The following is a 22,342-nucleotide window of genomic DNA, read 5'->3' as shown; positions in this document are numbered from 1 at the left end:
CAGGATCTGGACTGACCATGTTTTGTATGCCTGCATCAGGCAGGTGCATTTAGTGTTGAAGGCAATAAAATCAAATGTGGGAGGGGAACAGGGTAGGTGAGTCAGGTGAGCGGGGTGCAGGGGCAATGCAATCCTGCCAATTATACCTCTTCCAGTGATATCAGCACTAGATGATGTGGTGCTTTCACACAGAAACTTCCCACCATGTCGGAAGATAGATATTTTAAAAACCTCTGAAAGTTGCCCACAGTTCCTCCACCGCCCACTGAGAAAGTTCTGACACTATACTTTCAGATAAGAGGAATTTCCGACAAACCTTTTACCAAGCATTACTTCTGCTTTCATAAAGTACTTCTTTCACCTCAAATAGGCCAATAAAGTTATTTAAATGTTTTATTCTATTTCTCATTCTAGCTTTATCTTGGCACAGATACGTGCAGCTCATACATTGTTGTAATGAAAATAGAGTTTTATTCAAATATGTATATTTCTGGTCATTTAATCTGCATTTATGATTTTAGATCAGAAAAATTACAGAAATGTTACTCATTTAATGGCATTAGACAAATGACATTCACCTTCCTACAGTTTACCTAAAGGGATAAACACTGCCCTCCAATGGCACATCTAAATGTTGCAGATACAACTAAATATAATTCAGTTAGACTTGAATATTCCTTTTCCAAGTCTGGTTACTTGAACATTAATAATTGTTTCCATCAATCAGACTACCCATTCATGTAATCCCATTCTATTTGTATTATTGCATGCAGACAATTTTATGTTATGGTTAACACTCACATTAAAGGTAAAATTCCTATATGGAAAGATGAATGGCTACTTTTTCTTAATGATATGCAAATCGCTACAGTCACAGGCTCGTGCTGCTTTGAAACCTTTGTAATTTCCAGGACTGAATTTTGTTAGCAGATTGCTAGTTACAGAGAAAAACATAGCTTTTCATCAAAAGAAGAATTTTACTCCGATGGTGCGCGACTGACTAAAAGATGACTGAATGTCTGTCACAGCAAGGAAGGGACATTCAAAAAAGTTTCCAAAGCCACTTACATACATCCCAGAAAGACATCTATGGAGCGATATTGTTGGATATCTGACATAAAACAGCTTGTCCACGCTCTTGTCTGTCAAATGACATTACATGGGAAAAAAGCTACAAAATGGGAGAGGGAAATAGAGGGTTAACTATGTCCCGTTATAAAACACAACTTTACACAAGTGAATTATTACGAATGTTGTATTGTTCATGAATGCCTTTTGCACCCGTGTTAAGGAATTGTTCTTTTACACAGCGCACTTGGCCTTCCAAGTGAGGACGACTGGCCTCCTGACGTGGCCCTACCAAGAGATGCTTTTTCAACAAGGTCTCCACAGCCAATACAGGAATTAGTACCAGAGATAAATGAACCAGGGAAAGACCTGCTGCTGGTATGCTTGTGTTAACAGATCCTTCATTAAGAATATAATTTATCTTAATTTATTTTGAAAACTTACCAAAATAAAACATTAAATGATGGATACCTATTTCCTTTGTGCATACTTTTCAAATTATTATAAGTTCTGAATTGGGAATTTCTACGGGGAGCTGTTGTTGCTCTGCTGCTGTTACTGGAGCTTGGAAGCATGTATTTGAGCTTGTTTTAACTTGGAATGTTATTTCTAATCTCATGGTTTTTTTTTTGAAAAACAGAAGTTTCTAACCTTCAACCCAGAGAAGAGAATATCTGCTTTCAGTGCACTGTCTCATCAATACTTTATGGACCACGAGAAATATACTGAGAATCAGAACTTGTGTCTATCTCCAAACCAGTCTTCTTCAGAGGGGAACACAGCTTAACATCGACCAGAAGTGGACAAGGCTGTGAGACGTCTGATTCTTTCTTTAGTGTATTTTTTTTGTTGAGCATTGAATTCTTGGTCAGACGTCACACTCTTGCAAAGATTACTTGACAAATCAACTATTTTACAATATGACACAATCTCATCCATATGCTGCTTTTGAAACGTGTCCTACTTGTGCTTTCTTGATTTAACAGCCCAATGGAGGTTTACTGATAATGAAACAATGCAAAAACTATTGCAGCTCCCTGACACTCACTCCCCATCCACTTCACTCTACCCCAGGAAATTTCTCAACTCAGTTAGCTGCTGTCTATTCACAAATGCTGCAAAATCTTGTCATCCGAATGTGGAGTGCTGCAAATGTGAAATATTTGGAAGATGGAATAAGGTCACTGCCAAACCTACCGAATACAGTCACTGCCAAACGTGCCAGAGTTTATTTTCCAGCTGCTAAGGCCAGAACTCGAATATTAAAACTAAGTGGATACTAAATCTAGCTGACGAATGTAGTTATTAAAATGTTCTTTCAATAATGCATCATTAAAAGTGAAATGTATTTCTTCAGTCATCATCCATGGTGCTGTGCACATTTGGGTATCAACAATCTTTTGTATGAACAAATTGAAAGGACAAAGCCAAAAAGCAGCTCATTTGCTGGGGCATTAGCAGGAACAAAAGATTTTAAAAGAAAAGTTGGAATTTAAAGAACTGCTCCATGTTTTACAAACAAGAAAGAAAACATTTTTTTAAAATCAAGACTACTTTTTTTGCATTTATAAAGGTTGCTTGTTTTAGATGGTATTTTTATATATGCTGCAACAGAAGACAAAGCAGTGCTACAATGAATTTGGAAAATATATCTTTAGAACTATAAAATGCATCTATCAACATATTTGCAAAGTGAAGAAATCCGTGAATGGATCACATCAATTTTCAGTTTGTGATGCTTTTCAAATCTCACAAGAACACTCCTCATAACCTAGTACCTGCAGATGAAGTCATGTATGTTCAATTTGGGGTTGCCACCATTTGCCAAATCTAAAACCTGATTGTCATGTTTTAGGGGCAGAGTTAGTGTGATGTGATCCTTGTTCTTTTGTTGATGAAATTCAGTGGAAACTTGAAGAGGCTTGGAAACTGATTCTTGCAGATGAAAATACAGAATTATGTTGAAAAACGAATTTCTGTGGGGAAAAAATCTGACTTTTTGTCACAAGTTTACATTTTGTAAATTGCCAGAAACTCCAATGTTAAAGCAGACTGTCTGGGGCAAACTGGATGGGTGGCATCACTAGTCAAACTGCAATGTTACAGATGAATTGATAAGTACCCCATCATAGTTCAATCATTGTGGTGTGATAGAGCACTGATGAAATGATCTAGTCCAATGCATATTAGCATCTTCCTTACAAACTGTACTGTAACAGTTGTGCTCAAGTGAAAATTCATCTGCTTCAGATGACTCTGATAATAGAGATTTGTAATCATAAAGTGCTTGTATTTAGGATATAAATCTGAATGAATGTTAAAAGCAGATTAAGAAACTATTTCATATAGTACTAATACATGTATTTGCCATGAAGACAGCCAAACTTTAGTAAGGTATCATTAATGGGTGGCATTATGGACTGTGTCTGTGAAAAGGTGCACGAAAATAACTAACATCCATTATATATTGAAACTGCAGTTTACAGAAACTAAAGCATGCCAAGAAAAGTATATTTACTTCGATAATTTATTATGAATAAAGAAGGTTTAACATAATATTGCAAAGGACTTTTACATAAAACAAGCTGTGTTACTAGCCTTCGTGTTTAGTAACTGATGAAAAGCAAACCGATAAAATACTGATTAGAATACTTATTAGGATAGAGTTCGGTGTTGATAAGGTATATCTCTAAACTCAACAACTAGAATATGAATATATGTTCAGGCTCATGTCAGTGCAACAGAATAATATGCACAAATTCAATCTGTAAATACTGCTTAAAAATACATAAAATAAAGGGGATAATTTTTAACCTATATTTTACCAAGACATTTATACTAAACTGATGTTATAAACTTTCTAACACTTCAATTTCAGGTGAATTAATAGTGTTTGAAGAAATGTAACTATGTGATACCAATGCTCAGCCACTAATCTGACTTTGGTGCTTCTAGATAATATTTTTATGGTTCAAGATAGCCCAATAGCTGTATTTTTGGAAGTAGATGAGCTGGATTTCTAGCAGGCACCATCCTCCTTATTATGTTCAAGTGGCCTTTTGTATGTTCAGTCAAATTGTACATCTTGAACACATTACCATTGTATTATGGGCCGAAAGGCCTCTTTCTGTGCTGCAAAACTAAATTACTCTATTACTAAACCACTGTCTCCAGCTGAATTATGAACATGAAAAGTAGGGATATAGATGAATGAATCAGCAAAGAGAAAAAATAAAGTAGAAAATAAATGGCAAAAGGTGCAAGGGACATCACTTATGCAAGGATCAATGGTTCTGACATTAATTTATTTAAAATATATACTATTAATTCATGTTTTCCTGTCCTGCTTTAAAAGCTCTGCTACTTTACAGATGCTTTTTCATTCAAGGAAATAAAGTGGCCAACAGCACTGGAAATGCAAGTGTGCTTGTTAAGTTGCGATATGTTTTTGTCAGATAGTGCAGTGAAACAGTTCCCTCATCCAAACTGTGGTTCTCACCACCCCACCTCATCCCGCCCTGCTCCCAGGATATCACCGATGTAAACCCCACTTCTGAAAAAGACTATTACCTAATGACATTACTGTACTTTTGGTTTACTGTTTTATGTTTTATTTTAAAGAGGTGCACAACAATGAAACAGTCCAGTGCTCATAGCAGTTACAAAACTGTGTTTGGATTCCTTGAAGCAATATAAAGGAATTTTATCCTAGCTGCCTCAAATTCTACTCTATGCTGTCAACTTTTTTTAAGATGCCAAATTTAAAATTTCCTAAAGAGTCACATTATATATTTCTACTTCACCAAGTGCTTAATAATTTGAATGCAGTGAACTGTATTTTGAAATAAATTTCCAAGAAAAGTAGCCGTTGTGGAGGTCCCATATATCTCGAAGCTCACACAACCAGAAACTCTTGTTTTTGCAGTATATGTGAAAAGTAGAGTCCTCCTTCTGTAGCTTCATTTATATTCAAACTCTCAAGTTTCTATGCAAAATGTCCAGTTAATAATAAAAATCTTTATTAGTGTCACCAATAGGCTTACATTAACACTGCAATGAAGTTACTGTGAAAATCCCCTCGTCGCCACACTACGGCACCTGTTCGGGTATACTGAGGGAGAATTCAAAATGTCCAATTCACTTCACCAGCACATCTTTCGGGACTTGTGGGAAGAAACCGTAATCAAACTCGGCTCCCTGGTGCTGTGAGGCAGCAGTGCTAACCACTGTACCGCCCCTATGTATGGTTCTAAGCATCACGATTCAATAATGATATTCACTGGATATATAAACATTCACTGGATACTTTGCTTAATGGACAGCAACCTATGAAATCCCTAACATAGTAGCACAGTGGTTAGCACTGTTGCTTCACAGCGCATGGGACCCTGGTTCGATTCCCAGCTTGGGTCACTATCTGTGTGGAGTGTGCATGTTCTCCCCGTGGCTGTGTGGGTTTCCTCCGGGTGCTCCGGTTTCCTCCCACAGTCCAAAGATGTGCAGATTAGGTGGATTGGCCATGCTAAATTGCCCGTTAGGCTGGGCTTACAAGAATAGGGCAGGGGATTGGGCCTAGGTAGGGTGGTCTTTCGAAGGCGCAGGCTCGATGGGCCGAAAGGCCTCCTTCTGCACTGTCGGGATTCTATGATTCTCTATGATTCACAACATTATCCATACTGCCAGACAGCCATAGCTGTGTAGCTTGAGTTACACATCAGTGACAGCCATTAGTGTACAATAGTAATAGATCTTGATGTCTGTTCCTGAGACAATTGAATGTTTCTTTCCCATTAATTATAGATAAGACTGAGAGTATCAAAGACGATAGCCTTGTGGCATTAATATCCCTCAATATGGGAACAGATTAATGGCCTTAACCTCAACAATATGGGAATAGGCAAATGGGTGGCTAAAGTGGCACCCAGTTCAGAGTTTTCCAAATAATGTAATAAACAATGTACTACACAAACACAGATAAAATTGCAAGCCAAGGAATACTGTAATACAGGTTACATTGCCACAGTTACAACAATATACATCTAACAATTACATATTTCGTTCAGTAAAAATTTAAAGAAGCGTACTTTAAATCAAATATATTTAACAAACCTTTTATTCTTTCTGGATGGAGGTGACAGAAGAGCTATGCATAACTTTCAATGCAATTGTATCAGACAAAATTAATGCAATTATGCATTCAGACTTGATTTGTATCATTTCATATCGATAGGCAAACAAAAACGCTCTATAAAACTATTTTTCATGAAGACTATGATCGCTTAACCATACGTTTTAATACTTGCATGTAAAAGAAAAGCTTACTTTATGCAGAGCTTGATTGTTGCTCTCTAATGTCTCAAATCACCTCACAACACTAAATTAATTTGATGTGCAGTGGTTGTCAGGCTGTTGAGTTCCCTGAAACATTAGGCATAGCCATTTGTTAATATTGATATAAATGTCAATAGATTCTGCTGGTGATAAATGTTGTTATTTGTGGAATAGCACATATAAGACAGTCAATATAATTCACATTTTTATGAAACTATTAGACAGAAGGAAAGTACTATATCAGTACTTGGTTTGTTAGAGCTTTCCACTTTTTAATCTTAAGACCAACACATTTATAAATGGAAATTTCAACTGTTTAAAATAAGTACTTTTAAAAGTGTTTCTATACTGAAAGTTTCTTATTCTAATGTGGTTCTGGAAAAATATTGTTCCATCTTGTCCGAAGATCTGAAAAGAAGATTACTGCTCAGTTATAAAACAGAAGGAGATACCCAGATACTTCGAGCTGAGGAATGAACTGTGTGAAGCATTTGATAGTTACAGCTAGCAATATTGGTTTGTTTTTGTTGTAAATTTAATTTGTTACAATGAGCAAAATTAGCATTTTCAAGTTGCAATGCTGCACAATCACTAAAAGAGACAAATTATCCAAATCTAAAATTAATCAATGTTTAGGCAATTTGTTGGTACTCCACAGATATTATTTTGTATTGAAAGGGAGAGAGACAGAGAATGTGATAAAAGAGAATTGAGAATGTGTGTTAAAAAAAGAAATAAACATTTTGTGAGCATTGGGACGGTGCAGGAGTTATGGGAATGGGTGACAGTTGAAAATATATAAATAAAGCTAAGATAATAGCATTACAGGAACCAAAGAGTTCAAGGTGTTTAGAGGAACGAATGGCACATAGCTGTATATCGCAAAATTCTAAAAAACAGAGAATGCAGGAAAATACGTATTAAATTAACCTTCTGCCCACTTTTCAGTTGCCAATGTATTGGTTAATAATTCAGAGAGAATTTTTCCAGAATGTGTATTACCTCGCTTAAAATAGAAAAGAGAGGATTTAGGAATGAACGTATATGAAACATGTGTATGGTATCAAACAGGCTAAACTTCAGTGAATAGAAAAAAGATTAAAAACAAAACAAAATCCTGATTTATTGACACAAATGGATCATCATAAAGTATGACCATGTAGAAATGGGTTAGTACTGTCACCTGATCCATAAGTAGCTTGTTTATCAGTAGAACACTATGGCTCAGCATTTAACTGATTTCCATTTGGAGTTTAAGAGGCTGCAATGTAAACTCACAGGGGAGGTTAGTGTGAAGTGATGCTGGTTTGGATAATGGCTGGCTACATGCTATTTCAGCATGATGGGTTAATTGTTCTTATGAGTGAAGTTTTCGAATAATTTACCAGATATCCCCAAAATTTGATAACGAATAGCAGAACCGCAAGCACCAGGAAAGCCGCAAATTCAATCACAAGTGTATACCATCTCAGCTGGGGTAGTAATATGAGAAAATACTGTTAGGTTGTGTATCTATGGGTTAGAGAGGAGAAAGTCAACGAGAATTCCTATTTCTGATCACTATCCAACTCCCGAAGGGAATGTCAGTGTATAGTTAGCAGGTGAGACAAGATTGTGTCCAGTGATGAAAGCCTACAGTATTATGAAGATTCTCACATCAATTGAATTGTCATAGAATCGTTAAGGTGTGGAAGGAGGACATTCGGCCCATTGTGTCGGCACCCATTCTCCAGATGAGCATTATGACTTAATGCCGTTCCCCTGCCTTATCCCCATACCTCTGCACATCTATTAGAATTATCATGCAATCCCCTCTTGAATCCCTCGATTGAGCCTACCTCTACCACACTTCCAGGCAGTGCGCTCCAGAACTGCACGCGTGTGAAAAAGTGTTTTCCTTACATCACAACAGTGATCTAACAAAAAAAGTCCGTTCACGGGAGCAATCTAGCAAACTAAAAGAGTTCCGTTCTGGGTGGGATTAGCAGACTTGGTCCTGGCGCTTGTAGCAGAGGGAACACCCAGGCGTGCATATCCAGACTGATCCCTGGCACGTACAAAATGCCACCTGGGCACCTTGGCACTGCCAGCCTGACACCCTGACAGTGTCCCTGTCAGCCTGGCAATGCCACGATGCCCAGGTGGCATCAACATTGCCAGAGTGCTACTTTTCCCAGATTCCAATTATCCGGGCCTTCGATCACCGAGGAGACTCTCCCTAAGTTCCGTTTCGCCTGATCTCCATTTGTGGGGATCAATGCCAAACAGCACCTGGCTGGGGTCTCCTCAGCAAGGCCTGTTGATCCTGGAGGCCGGTTAGATCATTGTTAAGTGAGCTGTTAAACTCACTTAAATATGCAAGTCTGGATCCTGCCCACAATCGTTAGATCTCGCGGATGTGATGACCGTCGGGAATCCCCAAAGCGGCCTTATGCGGCCGCTACCGGCTGTGTTGTCCCGATTCCGGCATGACGCAGACGGTAAATCGCGCCCCACATTTGCTTCTTTTGCAAATCACTTGAAATCTGTACCCAATTATTTGAGTGAGGTATCAAAAGTGGTCAGCACCTAAAATATTTAGAACACATTTTAATAGGAGTTCATTTATGACATGTTGTTTCACACAGCTTTGTCCATAGATTGGAATTGTCTGAAATCTCAATTTCTGAAAAAAAAGGGGGAGTGCTCAATTTTCCTCTCTTCCTCAAAGATGGACATTCTTGAGATCATCAAATATGACAATGGGTTACTTTTCACCTTTAAATATAGTGATGTATCTAATGTTAAAAATATAATGTCTTTTTTTCTGTACATGATTAGAAAATAGTATGATTAGAAAAGTGAAAACCTCCCGTCAAGTGTGTTATGGTATAAATGATTCCCCAATAGAAAAATATGCCGGTGAAACAGAAGTGGCATTTTCCTAGCAGCAGGTTTAAGAGACCAGGGGCAGGATTCTCCAACCCCCCCTCGGATCGGAGAATCGGCGGGGGGGGGGGGGCGTGAATTCCGCCTCCTCTGGCTGCTGAATTCTCCGGCGCCGGGGATTTGGCGGGGGCGGGAATCGAGCCGCACCGGTCGGCGGCCGCTAGCAGCGCCCCCCCCCCCCCCCGGCGATTCTCTGGCCCGCGAGTGGCCGCCCATTTTCGGCTGGTCCCGCCGGCGTAAATTAGAATAGGTACTTACCGGCGGGACCTGGCTGTGTGGGCGTCCTCCAGGGTCCTTGGTGGGGGGGGGGGGTTATCTGGCCCCGGGAGGTGCCCCCACGGTGCCTGGCCCGTGATTGGGGCCCACCAATCCGCGGGCGGGCCTGTGCCATGGGGGCACTCTATTCCTCCACGTAGGCTGGTGTAAAACTCCACGATGGCCGACGCGGAGATGAACCCCCCTGAGCATGCGCTGGGATGACGCCAGCAGATGCTGGTGCTCCCGTGCATGCGCCAACTCGTGCTGGCAGGCCCTATGGCGCAGGTTGGCGTGGCGCCAAGCCCCTTCCGCGCTGGCTGGCGGGGCGCAAACCACTCTGGCGCCTGCCTAGCTCCTGAAGGTGCGGAGGATTCCGCATCTTCGGGGCGGCCCGACACCGGAGTGGTTCACGCCACTCCTTGTCGCTGGGACCGCCCGCCCGCCGGGTAGGGGAGAATCCCGCCCCAAATCCTTCATGAAGAGATGTCACTGTCCTTTAAAATTAATAAACGTGTGTTCAGGTTTCAGCTAATTATCATTGCATAAAATCAAGCATAAATTGCGCTCAGTAAAAATCTAAATTCTCTGATCTTTAGTGCTGGTCTAAAAATAATTTTGTCGAAAGCTAGCCCTACCCACAAAAGTGGCTAAAATAATGAGTGGCGTATTTTCACCAATTGCACCCATTTGCAGCTGTTAAGTGCACCAGTCAATAACTTTTAATGCAAAAGGGGAAGAAAATGTAATAATTACATTCCATCATACTGACTGTGCTGTTACATGGAAGATTTTTCATTTGGTCATGCAAATGCATCTTATCCAAAACTTGAACTGCAATCAACACAGTTTGAACCCAATTTCCCAATTGTGCCCAAAGCAGAAACTCTACCTCTGAATATATTCGATATTGCAGTGGGCAGCCCGATGGTGCAGTGGTTAGCACTGCTGCCTCACGGGCCAAGGACCCGGGTTCGAACCCGGCCCCGGGTCACTGTCCGTGTGGAGTTTGCACATTCTCTCCATGTCTGCATGGGTCTCACCTCCACAACCCAAAATGATGTGCAGGGGAGGTGAATTGGCCACACTAAATTGCCCATTAATTGGGGAAAAAAGAACTGGGTACTCTAAATTTATTTTAAAACATTGCATAAATGGGTGTGAGTTCTGCTGATATTAAATAGAACTGTACATCGCACATCATGTCAAAATGAAAAACAAATCTCAACAAAGCACAATCTTAACCTACCTATCGTATTCGCTGCTCCCAATGTGGTCTCTATCTCGGAGAGACCAAACGCAGACTGGGTGATCGCTTTGCTGAGCATCTTCAGTCTGCGTGCATTCAGGACCCTGACCTTCCCGTTGCTTGCCATTTTAACAAAAGACCCTGCTCCCATTCCCACATGTCTGTCCTTGGCCTGCTCCAATGTTCCACGCAAACTGGAACAACATCTCATCTTCCGGTCTCAACATTGAATTTAACAACTTCAGATGATTAGCTCGACCCCACCTCGACCTATTTGTTTTCATCCCATTTCATTTTAACTGTCTTTTACCATTTCTTGTATTTCTTAATATATATTTAACCCCCCTCCCAATCTTATCCACCTTTTCTTATCCTTTCTCCTCTTTGCTTCCTGCTTCACCTCCCCCCACATCTACAGTTCATCCTCTGATGTTAGTTTCTCTGCTGTTTGGCCTTTCACATCTTTTGTTCACTCTGGGGACTGCCATTTGCACTCTTTCCCCTTGGTTTCTGTGGCTATTAGCACCCGATTTCCCTGGATTTCTGTGGCTATGACTCATCTTTCATTCTCACTCCACAGTATAAATATTTCCCACTTTCTCTGTCTGTTAGCTTTGACAAAGAGTCATCGGACTCAAAACATTAGCTCTTTTCTCTCCCTACAGATGCTGCCAGACTTGCTGAGATTTTCCAGCATTTTCTCTTTCGTTTCAGATTCCAGTATCCATAGTAATTTGCTTTTATCTTAACCTACCTATTATTTCTTATTTATTCAATCTATCAAAAAACAATATTGTCTTTACAGTGTACAATGGTTTCAATACTTGAAGCTAAATCATGCTTAGAATATTTTGATATTTAAATAATATTTGGCCAGTAGACTACCCACCACGGGAGGCAATTTTCGCTAAACCCACGGCATTTTTCTCGGAGGGGACCGGCAGCGGCATCTTTTGGTCCCGCTGCAGGTAATGGGATTTCAGCAGCAGGGTTTTGCTGTCGGTGGGACCAGACGATCCTGCTGGTGAGAACGGCTGGAAAATCCCCCCATCCTCCCATATTTTATAGAACTGATACAACCTGAAGTGCTGCAAAATACACAAGACACGCTGCCGTCTTTATTTTTATATTTAACCTGCAGTTGGGGCAAAGGCTTTCCTAATTCAAAACATGTTTCTTTACATTTGTGTCTGTGCCCGTTTGTCATAAAATGATTAGTTGTTTTATACTACACAGTTTACCATGGGTTCAGCATTGATGTAATGCAGTGGTCACTGATAACAAGCCGTTACTTCTGCAAATTAACACATCATTGAAGTATGATTTGTACTTCATTGAAGGTATAACTATCCAACAGTTAAATCGTAAGCCAGTCTAAAATCAGTTAAACCAACATAAATTATTATGGACCTCAGGTTTTACAAAATGCAAACGTCATCTGTAAGTTTTATTTGCATATTTTGCAGTGAGTAAAACACTTTGCTGTTGCTATATAGTGCACATTTGTACATTTTGGATAAATACAGTTTATCAAGAGCCTATAGCTCTGATTTTTATTGCTTGTTTAACCTTACTGCAGGTTTTCTTTGGTTTTACATTGAATTAAATCAGAATTCCAGTGCTTTGCAGAAATAACGACAAAATTAGTTTATCTGCACTTAATAATCCATTTCCTTAACTTTCTGAATTTTGGTCCTCAACTGCTTTATAAACAGGCTGCTCATATTTAATAACTTACATTAACCACACTAATATATTTTGTGGACTGAGGCCGTGACATTCCTCAGTATATAATCCTAGCGGTTATGATGGATCACATGCAATACATCCCTCTGGTCCTAAAACCCAGGACTTTGCAGGATCAATAGGAGGACACCTTGTTTTTCATGGAGAAAATAATACTTTAAGTGCATCCCTAGTACCCATTTTCCCCATGCCTATAAAACCTCCCACATTAATTTTCCCCCTGGTCTGGACAAATGTACTCAGCCCAGTGAATGATGGGAGTAGACCTTTTAAAAATGCTTTTAATTTTTCAGGGTTTCACCCTTTTGGAGGTCGATATACCTCCACTCAAAATAGCACCTGCTACATAAATCTGAGTCCCAACTGGAACAGGAGCAGTAACTCCATCGGGAGCACGCAGTCCCAGCTTCACTGTCCCTGCCAGCTATTGTCTTGTAAGGAACAAATAGAAGTTCCAACCCTCATGCCTGGAAAAAGCAAAGACCTGGCAACTGGGTCTCCACCATTTCCCTGGGTCTTCCTGGAGTTATGGCAGGAGACTAGCAGAACCCCTATGAAATTTCAACCATATTTTCTGAAGTATATTCCCTCTGGGTCCACATGTTTTTTTTTCCCTGACTTACAGTTGTTTATAACATTGTAACATTGGTAGTATTTTTTATCTTTTCTGTGACCTTTAACAAAGATCTTTTCTGTATAGATTTGTATGAACCTTTAACATACAAGTTAAATTGAATTCATTTGTAAAACTTATAGATCATTTTTGGTTAAACAATCTTATTGAAGTTGCAACAAATGATATTTATATGTTCAAGTATCTGTATGACTGGTTAAGCTTGCAAAGCAGGAGGGTTGAATTAGTTCGGGCACCAAAAATGTTTCATGGAACAAATATGATTTCATATTTATAGTATTTTTGTTGTAATAGCTTTGTACTTAGAGCATTCCTGATTCATGTTTGCTGCTAAATTTATGCCTTGCCAGGGTCTACAATTTAGAATGTGTTAAATAGGGAACAAGATTGCACTGGCAAGACACACCAATGCTAATACTGCTTGTGTTGGGTGGACTTTTGCTGTCTCTACCTGGTGTTTTACTTTAGCTTGAACTGTTCTTAGCTGCTATGTCTTTTTATTTTGGAAATAAATAAATATTGTAGTGTGTACGATACTGTGTAAACGTGTGTTACTTCCAAAAAATTATTTTACAACTCATGAGTTATTGAAATATGCACACTTGCAATGCTGGAATGCCAAAGAATAAGACCACATCTGTCACTCCAGTTGGTACATGAGGATTGGAGATCATTTGGCTGGGGAAGTCAGAGGATGGGGAGGGAGGAACGACGGCAAGAGGAGAGCAGTAGCCCATGTTCTTTAAATGTGCAGTCAGTGCAGCACGGTGGCACAGTGGGTTAGCCCTGTTGCCTCACGGTGCCGAGGTCCCAAGTTTGAATCATGGCTCTGGGTCACTGTCCGTGTGGAATTTGCACATTCTCCCCGTGTTTGCGTGGATTTCGCCCCCACAACTCAAAGATGTGCAGGATAGGTGGATTGGCCATGCTAAATTGGCCCTTAATTGAAAAACATGAATTGGGTACGCTAAATGTAAAACAAAAAAATGTGCAGTCACCCAAATACATTTCAAAAACTTATGTTTTTGGTAGCAGACACAATGGCCAGGATTTTGTTGGACTGGCAGGTCATAGATCATAGAAATCATGGAATTTACAGTGCAGAAGGAGACTGCACCGGCTCTTGGAAAGAGCACTGCCCTTAAGCCCACACCTCCACCCTATCCCCGTAACCCCACCTAACCTAAGGGCAATTTAGGATGGCCAATCCACCTAACCCTGCACATCTTTGGACTGTGGGAGGAAACCGGACCACCCGGAGGAAACCCACGCAGACACAGGGAGAACGTGCAGACTCCGCACAGACAGTGACCCAAGCAGGGAATCGAACCTGGGACCCTGGAGCTGTGAAGCAACTGTGCAAACCACTGTGCTGCCCACAGCTACCGTGCTGTCAGAGAACTGGTAGGGCACAACCCGCAGCTCCATGAGGGGGGCCCAATAAAATTAAGTGCCCATCACATAATCTGCACCAACGGGCCTTCCTCCTGGTGGTGGAATTCCTGCCTGCTGAGAGCTGCTGGCCAATCGCTGCTGACCGCAGGAGAGCTGGCTCTAGGTGGCAGTGGATCCACCCAAGGCCAAGGATGATGGAGCGACCCTAAGCCACAGGTGAATGATGGTGAGGGACACCACTCCCTTTCCATGGAGGGGGGGGGGGGTCTGCTGGCAAACCCGACAGGTTTGCTGGATGGCTTTCCTAGGGTGCAGGAGCCCCATGTCCCTCAGCCACCACTAAATTGCAATAGGTTTGGGGATAATTGGCGTCAATTGGCTCATTGAGCCGAACTGGGATCACGCCAGCAGTGGCAGGAAATCCCATGTCAGTCCCTTCCACCTGGGATTAAATCAGGGGAGATGTTCCGACCACCAGGAGATGATGAGGCGGCCTCCCAGGAAAAAAAAGTAAAACAAGGAATTAAGAATACTGGTCTGAACTGGTCTTGTGTACTTTAAAATAGAATACCAGTAAAGTGGGGAAATAAGAATACTGGCCCACACTGTTTTAAGTTGTCCTGGCCGCAGGGTTGCACAAAATCCATTTTTAATTATTGTTTGTTTCAAAAATAGGATACCACCATATCAACTTGACATAGTTGTGGCAACAAGACATAAAATTTTCAAAATAACATCCAAATGTTATTGTTGTATATTTGGGCCTGGTACCCTTCAAGATCAATCAATATACTCGTAAACAAGTGTTGAATCCGCAGTAGGCAAGGCACATAGACAGAAGTATAAATTACAGAACAAGGGCCGGGATTCTCCCCTACCCGGCGGGGCGGGGGGTCCCGGCAGGATGGAGTGGCGGGAACCACTCTGGCGTCAGGCCGCCCCAAAGGTGCGGATTTCTCTGCACATTTAGGGACCAAGCCCTCACCTTGAGGGGCTTGGCCCGCGCTGGAGTGGTTGGCGCGCCGCCGGCTGGCGGGAAAGGCCTTTGGCACCACGCCAGCCGGGGCCTAAGGGACTCCGCCGGCCGACAGAAGTCCGCGCATGCGCGGGAGCGTCAGCGGCTGCTGACGTCATCCCCACGCATGCGCAGGGGGGGATCACTACCGCATCGACCATCACGGAGGCTATGGCCGAGGCGGAAGGAAAAGAGTGCCCCCATGGCACAGGCCCGCCCGCAGGTTGGTGGGCCAGGCCACCGTGGGGGCACCCCCCGGGGCCAGATCGCCCCGTGCCCCCCCCCCCCGGAGCCCACCCGCGCTGCCAGTCCCGCCGGTAAGGTAGGTGGTTTGATTCACGCCGGCGGGACTGGCATGACAGCAGCGGGACTTCAGCCCATCGCGGACCGGAGAATCGCCGGGGGGGGGGGGGGCCCGCCGACCGGCGCAGCGCGATACCAGCCCCCGCCGAATTTTCGGTGCCGGAGAATTCGGCGGCCAGTGGGGGCGGGATTCACGCCGTCCCCCAGCGACTCTCCGACCCAGCGTGGGTGGGGTCAGAGAATCCCGCCCAAGGTTTATTTTGATACAATTGCAATACTCTTCCACTCCCCTCAGAGTCTCCTTCCCCGACCTGGAGCTAGGCCGGGGTTTTCATACAACTGAGGTTCTCTTTGTAAAGGGGAAACCCCTCTCCCTTAAAGGGGAAGATCTGCCTCTCAAAGGGAAAGTTCATATTCCAGGGCGGTCACGGGAAATCGGATAGTCCTGATCCCGGGACCTCCATTGGGGATATAGAACTCACCGCCCCCCCCCCTCCCCTGCAGGTATCCTCTGGGTGCTTTGGTTTCCTCCCACAGGTCCCGAAGGATGTGCTTGTTAGTTGAATTGGACATTCTGAATTCTCCCTTAGTGTAACCAAACAGGCGCCAGAGTGTGGCGACTAGGAGATTTTCACAGTAATTCATTGCAGTGTTAATATAAGCATACTTGTGACACTAATAAAGATTATTATTTTATTATTATTAGGTCCAGCAGTGGCAGAATATCCATCTTAGTTTCAGAGTCGGAACTGGCCGATTCTTCGTCCGGTATCTCGGTATCTTCAAAAATCACCGCTGAATCCTTGGCAACTGGGGGCGTTGGCGTTAACAGGGGTGACCTGGGCAGTGGTGAAGACGAGACATCTGAATCAACGGCCGGTATGGCAGAGTATCCGGCACACGGCTTTGGAGATGGTCCACGCAATGATTAGACTCGCGGCCCTGTGCCCATGTTTGGTCAGAAACTGGACCTGTTTTCGTCAACACGATGCCCGGGGTCCAAAGGGCCCCTCCATTGGAGTTCCGGACGTGTCCTGCGTCTCCCGGTGCAAACTTACTCAGTGAACTGAGGTGCTGTGTCTGCCTCGTTTCAGTCCTGATCGTGACGAACCTTTCCGCCAATACCCGGAAGAACGAGACTCAATCGGGTGCAGTGGCAGTGTCTCATCAACATCTCGGCTGGCACAATGCCCGTTGTGGCATGCAGGGTGTTCGGTAGCAAAATAAGAACCTTGTTGAGCATGTCTCCCAGGATCCCGATGTTGTTTTTTCATGCCGAACTTAAAGGTTTGCACTGCCCGCTCGGCCAACCCATTCGAAGCTGGGCTGTATGGGGCAGCCCTCATGTGATGGGTTGCGTTGGCAGACATGAATGCCACAAATTCCGCACTCGTAAACGGCGTAGCATTATCCAATCCGAGCACATCGGGTCTCCGTGCGTGCTGAAAATGTGCTGGGGTTTCTCTATGGTGGTCCAGACTGTCGTCACCTGTACCTTGAGGACCTCCATCCACTTTGAGTGGGCATCAATGAGGACAAGGAACATCGACCCTAGAAAGAAGCCCGCAAAGTCTATTTGGAAGCGAGTCCACGGATGACCTGGCCATTCCCAGGGGTGGAGCGGGGCTGCAGGAGGCAACTTCTGGTGTGCCTGACACTGGACGCAGCGCTGTGCCACCCGCTCAATGTCTGCATCAATGCCGGGCCACTGAACGTAGCTTCGAGCTAACATTTTCATTCTGGACACACCACGGTGACCATTGTTGAGGTTCGTAAGGACCAGGCCACGTCCACGTTCGGGGACCACCACGAGAGTCCACCAAAGGACACGTCATCCTCTATGCCAAGCTCCTGAATCTTTGTGGCATAGGCCTTTAGGCTGAGCCCCAAACTGTGCTTTATGGTGGACATGGGATAGCTGAGGGTCAGTCTGGGTCCACCCGCCGATGTGGGATGTCGTGACAAAGTCAATGAAGACGCTGAACAACGAAACACAGAAATAGAAGAAGAAATAGCAAACCAGTAGGGTCATAGGACGATTCCGCTCATAATTAACAAACCAGCACAAACATCAAATTAGACACAGGTGCCAGAGCGAATTTAATCAACACAACAGACCTGCAGAAAATGTGGATTCAACCACAAATAGAGGATAACGATTGCAATCTCACCGACTACCATGGCGCACCAATCAGGACTTTGGCAACGTGTAACCTGCAAGTTGAAGTGAATGCACAATTATTCACAGGTAAATTTGCAATTGTTGAAGTAGACAAGCGATCACTGCTAGACGCAGCAGCATGTGAGTCACTGCAGCTAGTACAACGATCATAGCATACAGACACCGACTATACAGACACCGACTATACAGACACCGACGATACAGACACCGACTATACAGACACCGACTATACAGACACTGACTATACAGACACCAACTATACAGACACCGACTCTTCAGACACCGACTATACAGACACCGACTCTACTGACACCGACTATACAGACACCGACTATACAGACACCGACTATACTGACACTGACTATACAGACACCGGCTATACAGACACCAACTATACAGACACCGACTCTTCAGACACCGACTATACAGACACCGACGATACAGACACCACTATACAGACACCGACTATACAGACACTGACTATACAGACACCGACTATACTGACACTGACTATACAGACACCGGCTATACAGACACCAACTATACAGACACCGACGATACAGACACCACTATACTGACACCGACTATACAGACACCGACTATACAGACACCGACTATACAGACACCGACTATACTGACACCGACTATACTGACACCGACTATACAGACACCGACTATACAGACACCGACTATACTGACACCGACTATACTGACACCGACTATACAGACACTGACGATACAGACACCGGCTATACAGACACCGACTATACAGACACCGACTATACTGACACCGACTATACTGACACCGACTATACTGACACCGACTATACTGACACCGACTATACAGACACCGACTATACAGACACCGACGATACAGACACCGACTATACAGACACCGACTATACAGACACCGACTATACAGACACTGACTATACAGACACCGACTATACAGACACCGACTATACTGACACCGACTATACAGACACCGACTATACAGACACCGACTATACTGACACCGACTATACTGACACCGACTATACTGACACCGACTATACAGACACCGACTATACAGACACCGACTATACAGACACCGACTCTTCAGACGCCGACTATACAGACACCGACTATACTGACACCGACTCTACTGACACCGACTATACAGACACCGACTATACAGACACCGACTATACAGACACTGACTATACAGACACCGACTATACTGACACTGACTATACAGACACCGGCTATACAGACACCGACTATACAGACACCGACTATACAGACACCGACGATACAGACACCGACGATACAGACACCGACGATACAGACACCGACTATACAGACACCGACTATACAGACACCGACTATACAGACACCGACTATACAGACACCGACGATACAGACACCACTATACAGACACCGACTATACAGACACCGACTATACAGACACCGACGATACAGACACCACTATACAGACACCGACTATACAGACACTGACTATACAGACACCGACTATACAGACACCGACTATACAGACACCGACTATACAGACACCGACGATACAGACACCACTATACAGACACCGACTATACAGACACTGACTATACAGACACCACTATACAGACACCGACTATACAGACACCGACTATACAGACACCGACTATACAGACACCGACGATACAGACACCACTATACAGACAACGACTATACAGACACTGACTATACAGACACCGACTATACTGACACTGACTATACAGACACCGGCTATACAGACACCGACTATACAGACACCGACGATACAGACACCACTATACAGACACCGACTATACAGACACCGACGATACAGACACCACTATACAGACACCGACTATACAGACACTGACTATACAGACACCGACTATACTGACACTAACTATACAGACACCGGCTATACAGACACCGACTATACAGACACCGACGATACAGACACCACTATACAGACACCGACTATACAGACACCGACTATACAGACACCGACTATACAGACATCGACTATACTGACACCGACTATACAGACACCGACTATACAGACACCGACTATACTGACACCGACTATACTGACACCGACTATACTGACACCGACTATACAGACACCGACTATACAGACACCGACTATACAGACACCGACTCTTCAGACACCGACTATACAGACACCGACTATACAGACACCGACTATACAGACACTGACTATACAGACACCGACTATACTGACACTGACTATACAGACACCGGCTATACAGACACCGACTATACAGACACCGACGATACAGACACCGACTATACAGACACCGACTATACAGACACTGACTATACAGACACCACTATACAGACACCGACTATACAGACACTGACTATACAGACACCGACTATACTGACACCGACTATACAGACACCGACTATACAGACACCGACTATACAGACACCGACTATACAGACACCGACGATACAGACACCACTATACAGACACCGACTATACAGACACCGACTATACAGACACCGACTATACAGACACCGACGATACAGACACCGACTATACAGACACCGACTATACAGACACCGACTATACAGACACCGACTATACAGACACTGACGATACAGACACCACTATACAGACACCGACTATACAGACACCGACTATACAGACACTGACGATACAGACACCGACTATACAGACACTGACTATACAGACACCGACTATACAGACACCGACTATACAGACACTGACGATACAGACACCGACTATACAGACACCGACTATACAGACACCGACTATACAGACACCGACGATACAGACACCGACGATACAGACACCGACGATACAGACACCGACGATACAGACACCGACTATACAGACACCGACTATACAGACACCGACTATACAGACACCGACGATACAGACACCGACTATACAGACACCGACTATACAGACACCGACTATACTGACACCGACTATACAGACACCGACTATACAGACACCACTATACAGACACCGACTATACAGACACCACTATACAGACACCGACGATACAGACACCACTATACAGACACCGACTATACAGACACTGACTATACAGACACCGACTATACAGACACCGACTATACAGACACCGACTATACAGACACCGACTATACAGACACCACTATACAGACACCGACTATACAGACACCGACTATACAGACCACTATACAGACACCGACTATACAGACACCGACTATACAGACACCGACTATACAGACACCGACGATACAGACACCACTATACAGACACCGACTATACAGACACTGACTATACAGACACCGACTATACTGACACTGACTATACAGACACCGGCTATACAGACACCGACTATACAGACACCGACGATACAGACACCACTATACAGACACCGACTATACAGACACCGACGATACAGACACCACTATACAGACACCGACTATACAGACACTGACTATACAGACACCGACTATACTGACACTGACTATACAGACACCGGCTATACAGACACCGACTATACAGACACCGACGATACAGACACCACTATACAGACACCGACTATACAGACACCGACTATACAGACACCGACTATACAGACACCGACTATACTGACACCGACTATACAGACACCGACTATACAGACACCGACTATACAGACACCGACTATACTGACACCGACTATACAGACACCGACTATACAGACACCGACTATACAAACACCGACTCTTCAGACACCGACTATACAGACACCGACTATACAGACACTGACTATACAGACACCACTATACAGACACCGACTATACAGACACTGACTATACAGACACCGACTATACAGACACCGACTATACAGACACCGACTATACAGACACCGACGATACAGACACCACTATACAGACACCGACTATACAGACACCGACTATACAGACACCGACGATACAGACACCGACGATACAGACACCGACTATACAGACACCGACTATACAGACACCGACTATACAGACACTGACGATACAGACACCACTATACAGACACCGACTATACAGACACCGACTATACAGACACTGACGATACAGACACCGACTATACAGACACTGACTATACAGACACCGACTATACAGACACCGACTATACAGACACTGACGATACAGACACCGACTATACAGACACCGACTATACAGACACCGACTATACAGACACCGACG

General features: G+C 43.7%; 1 protein-coding gene across 5 annotated transcripts in view; it reads left to right on the top strand.

The window, feature by feature from the left end:
• Positions 1-13,742, top strand: part of cdk6 (cyclin dependent kinase 6) — a 387,685-nt gene extending 373,943 nt beyond the window's left edge. For all 5 annotated transcript variants that reach the window (XM_072509294.1, XM_072509295.1, XM_072509296.1 and 2 more), the window contains exons 7-8: positions 1,311-1,446; positions 1,709-13,742. In XM_072509294.1, the coding sequence (XP_072365395.1) occupies positions 1,311-1,446; positions 1,709-1,855 (283 nt within the window). In that variant the 3' untranslated portion in view covers positions 1,856-13,742. The remainder of the gene's footprint in view (positions 1-1,310; positions 1,447-1,708) is intronic.
• Positions 13,743-22,342: the final 8,600 nt, after the last annotated feature.

The sequence above is a fragment of the Scyliorhinus torazame genome, chromosome 6 (genome assembly GCF_047496885.1).
Source record: "Scyliorhinus torazame isolate Kashiwa2021f chromosome 6, sScyTor2.1, whole genome shotgun sequence".
NCBI classification, from domain to species: Eukaryota; Metazoa; Chordata; class Chondrichthyes; order Carcharhiniformes; family Scyliorhinidae; genus Scyliorhinus; species Scyliorhinus torazame.
The sequence above is the reverse complement of the archived record's forward strand: the minus strand, read 5'-3'. Positions and strand labels throughout refer to the sequence as shown.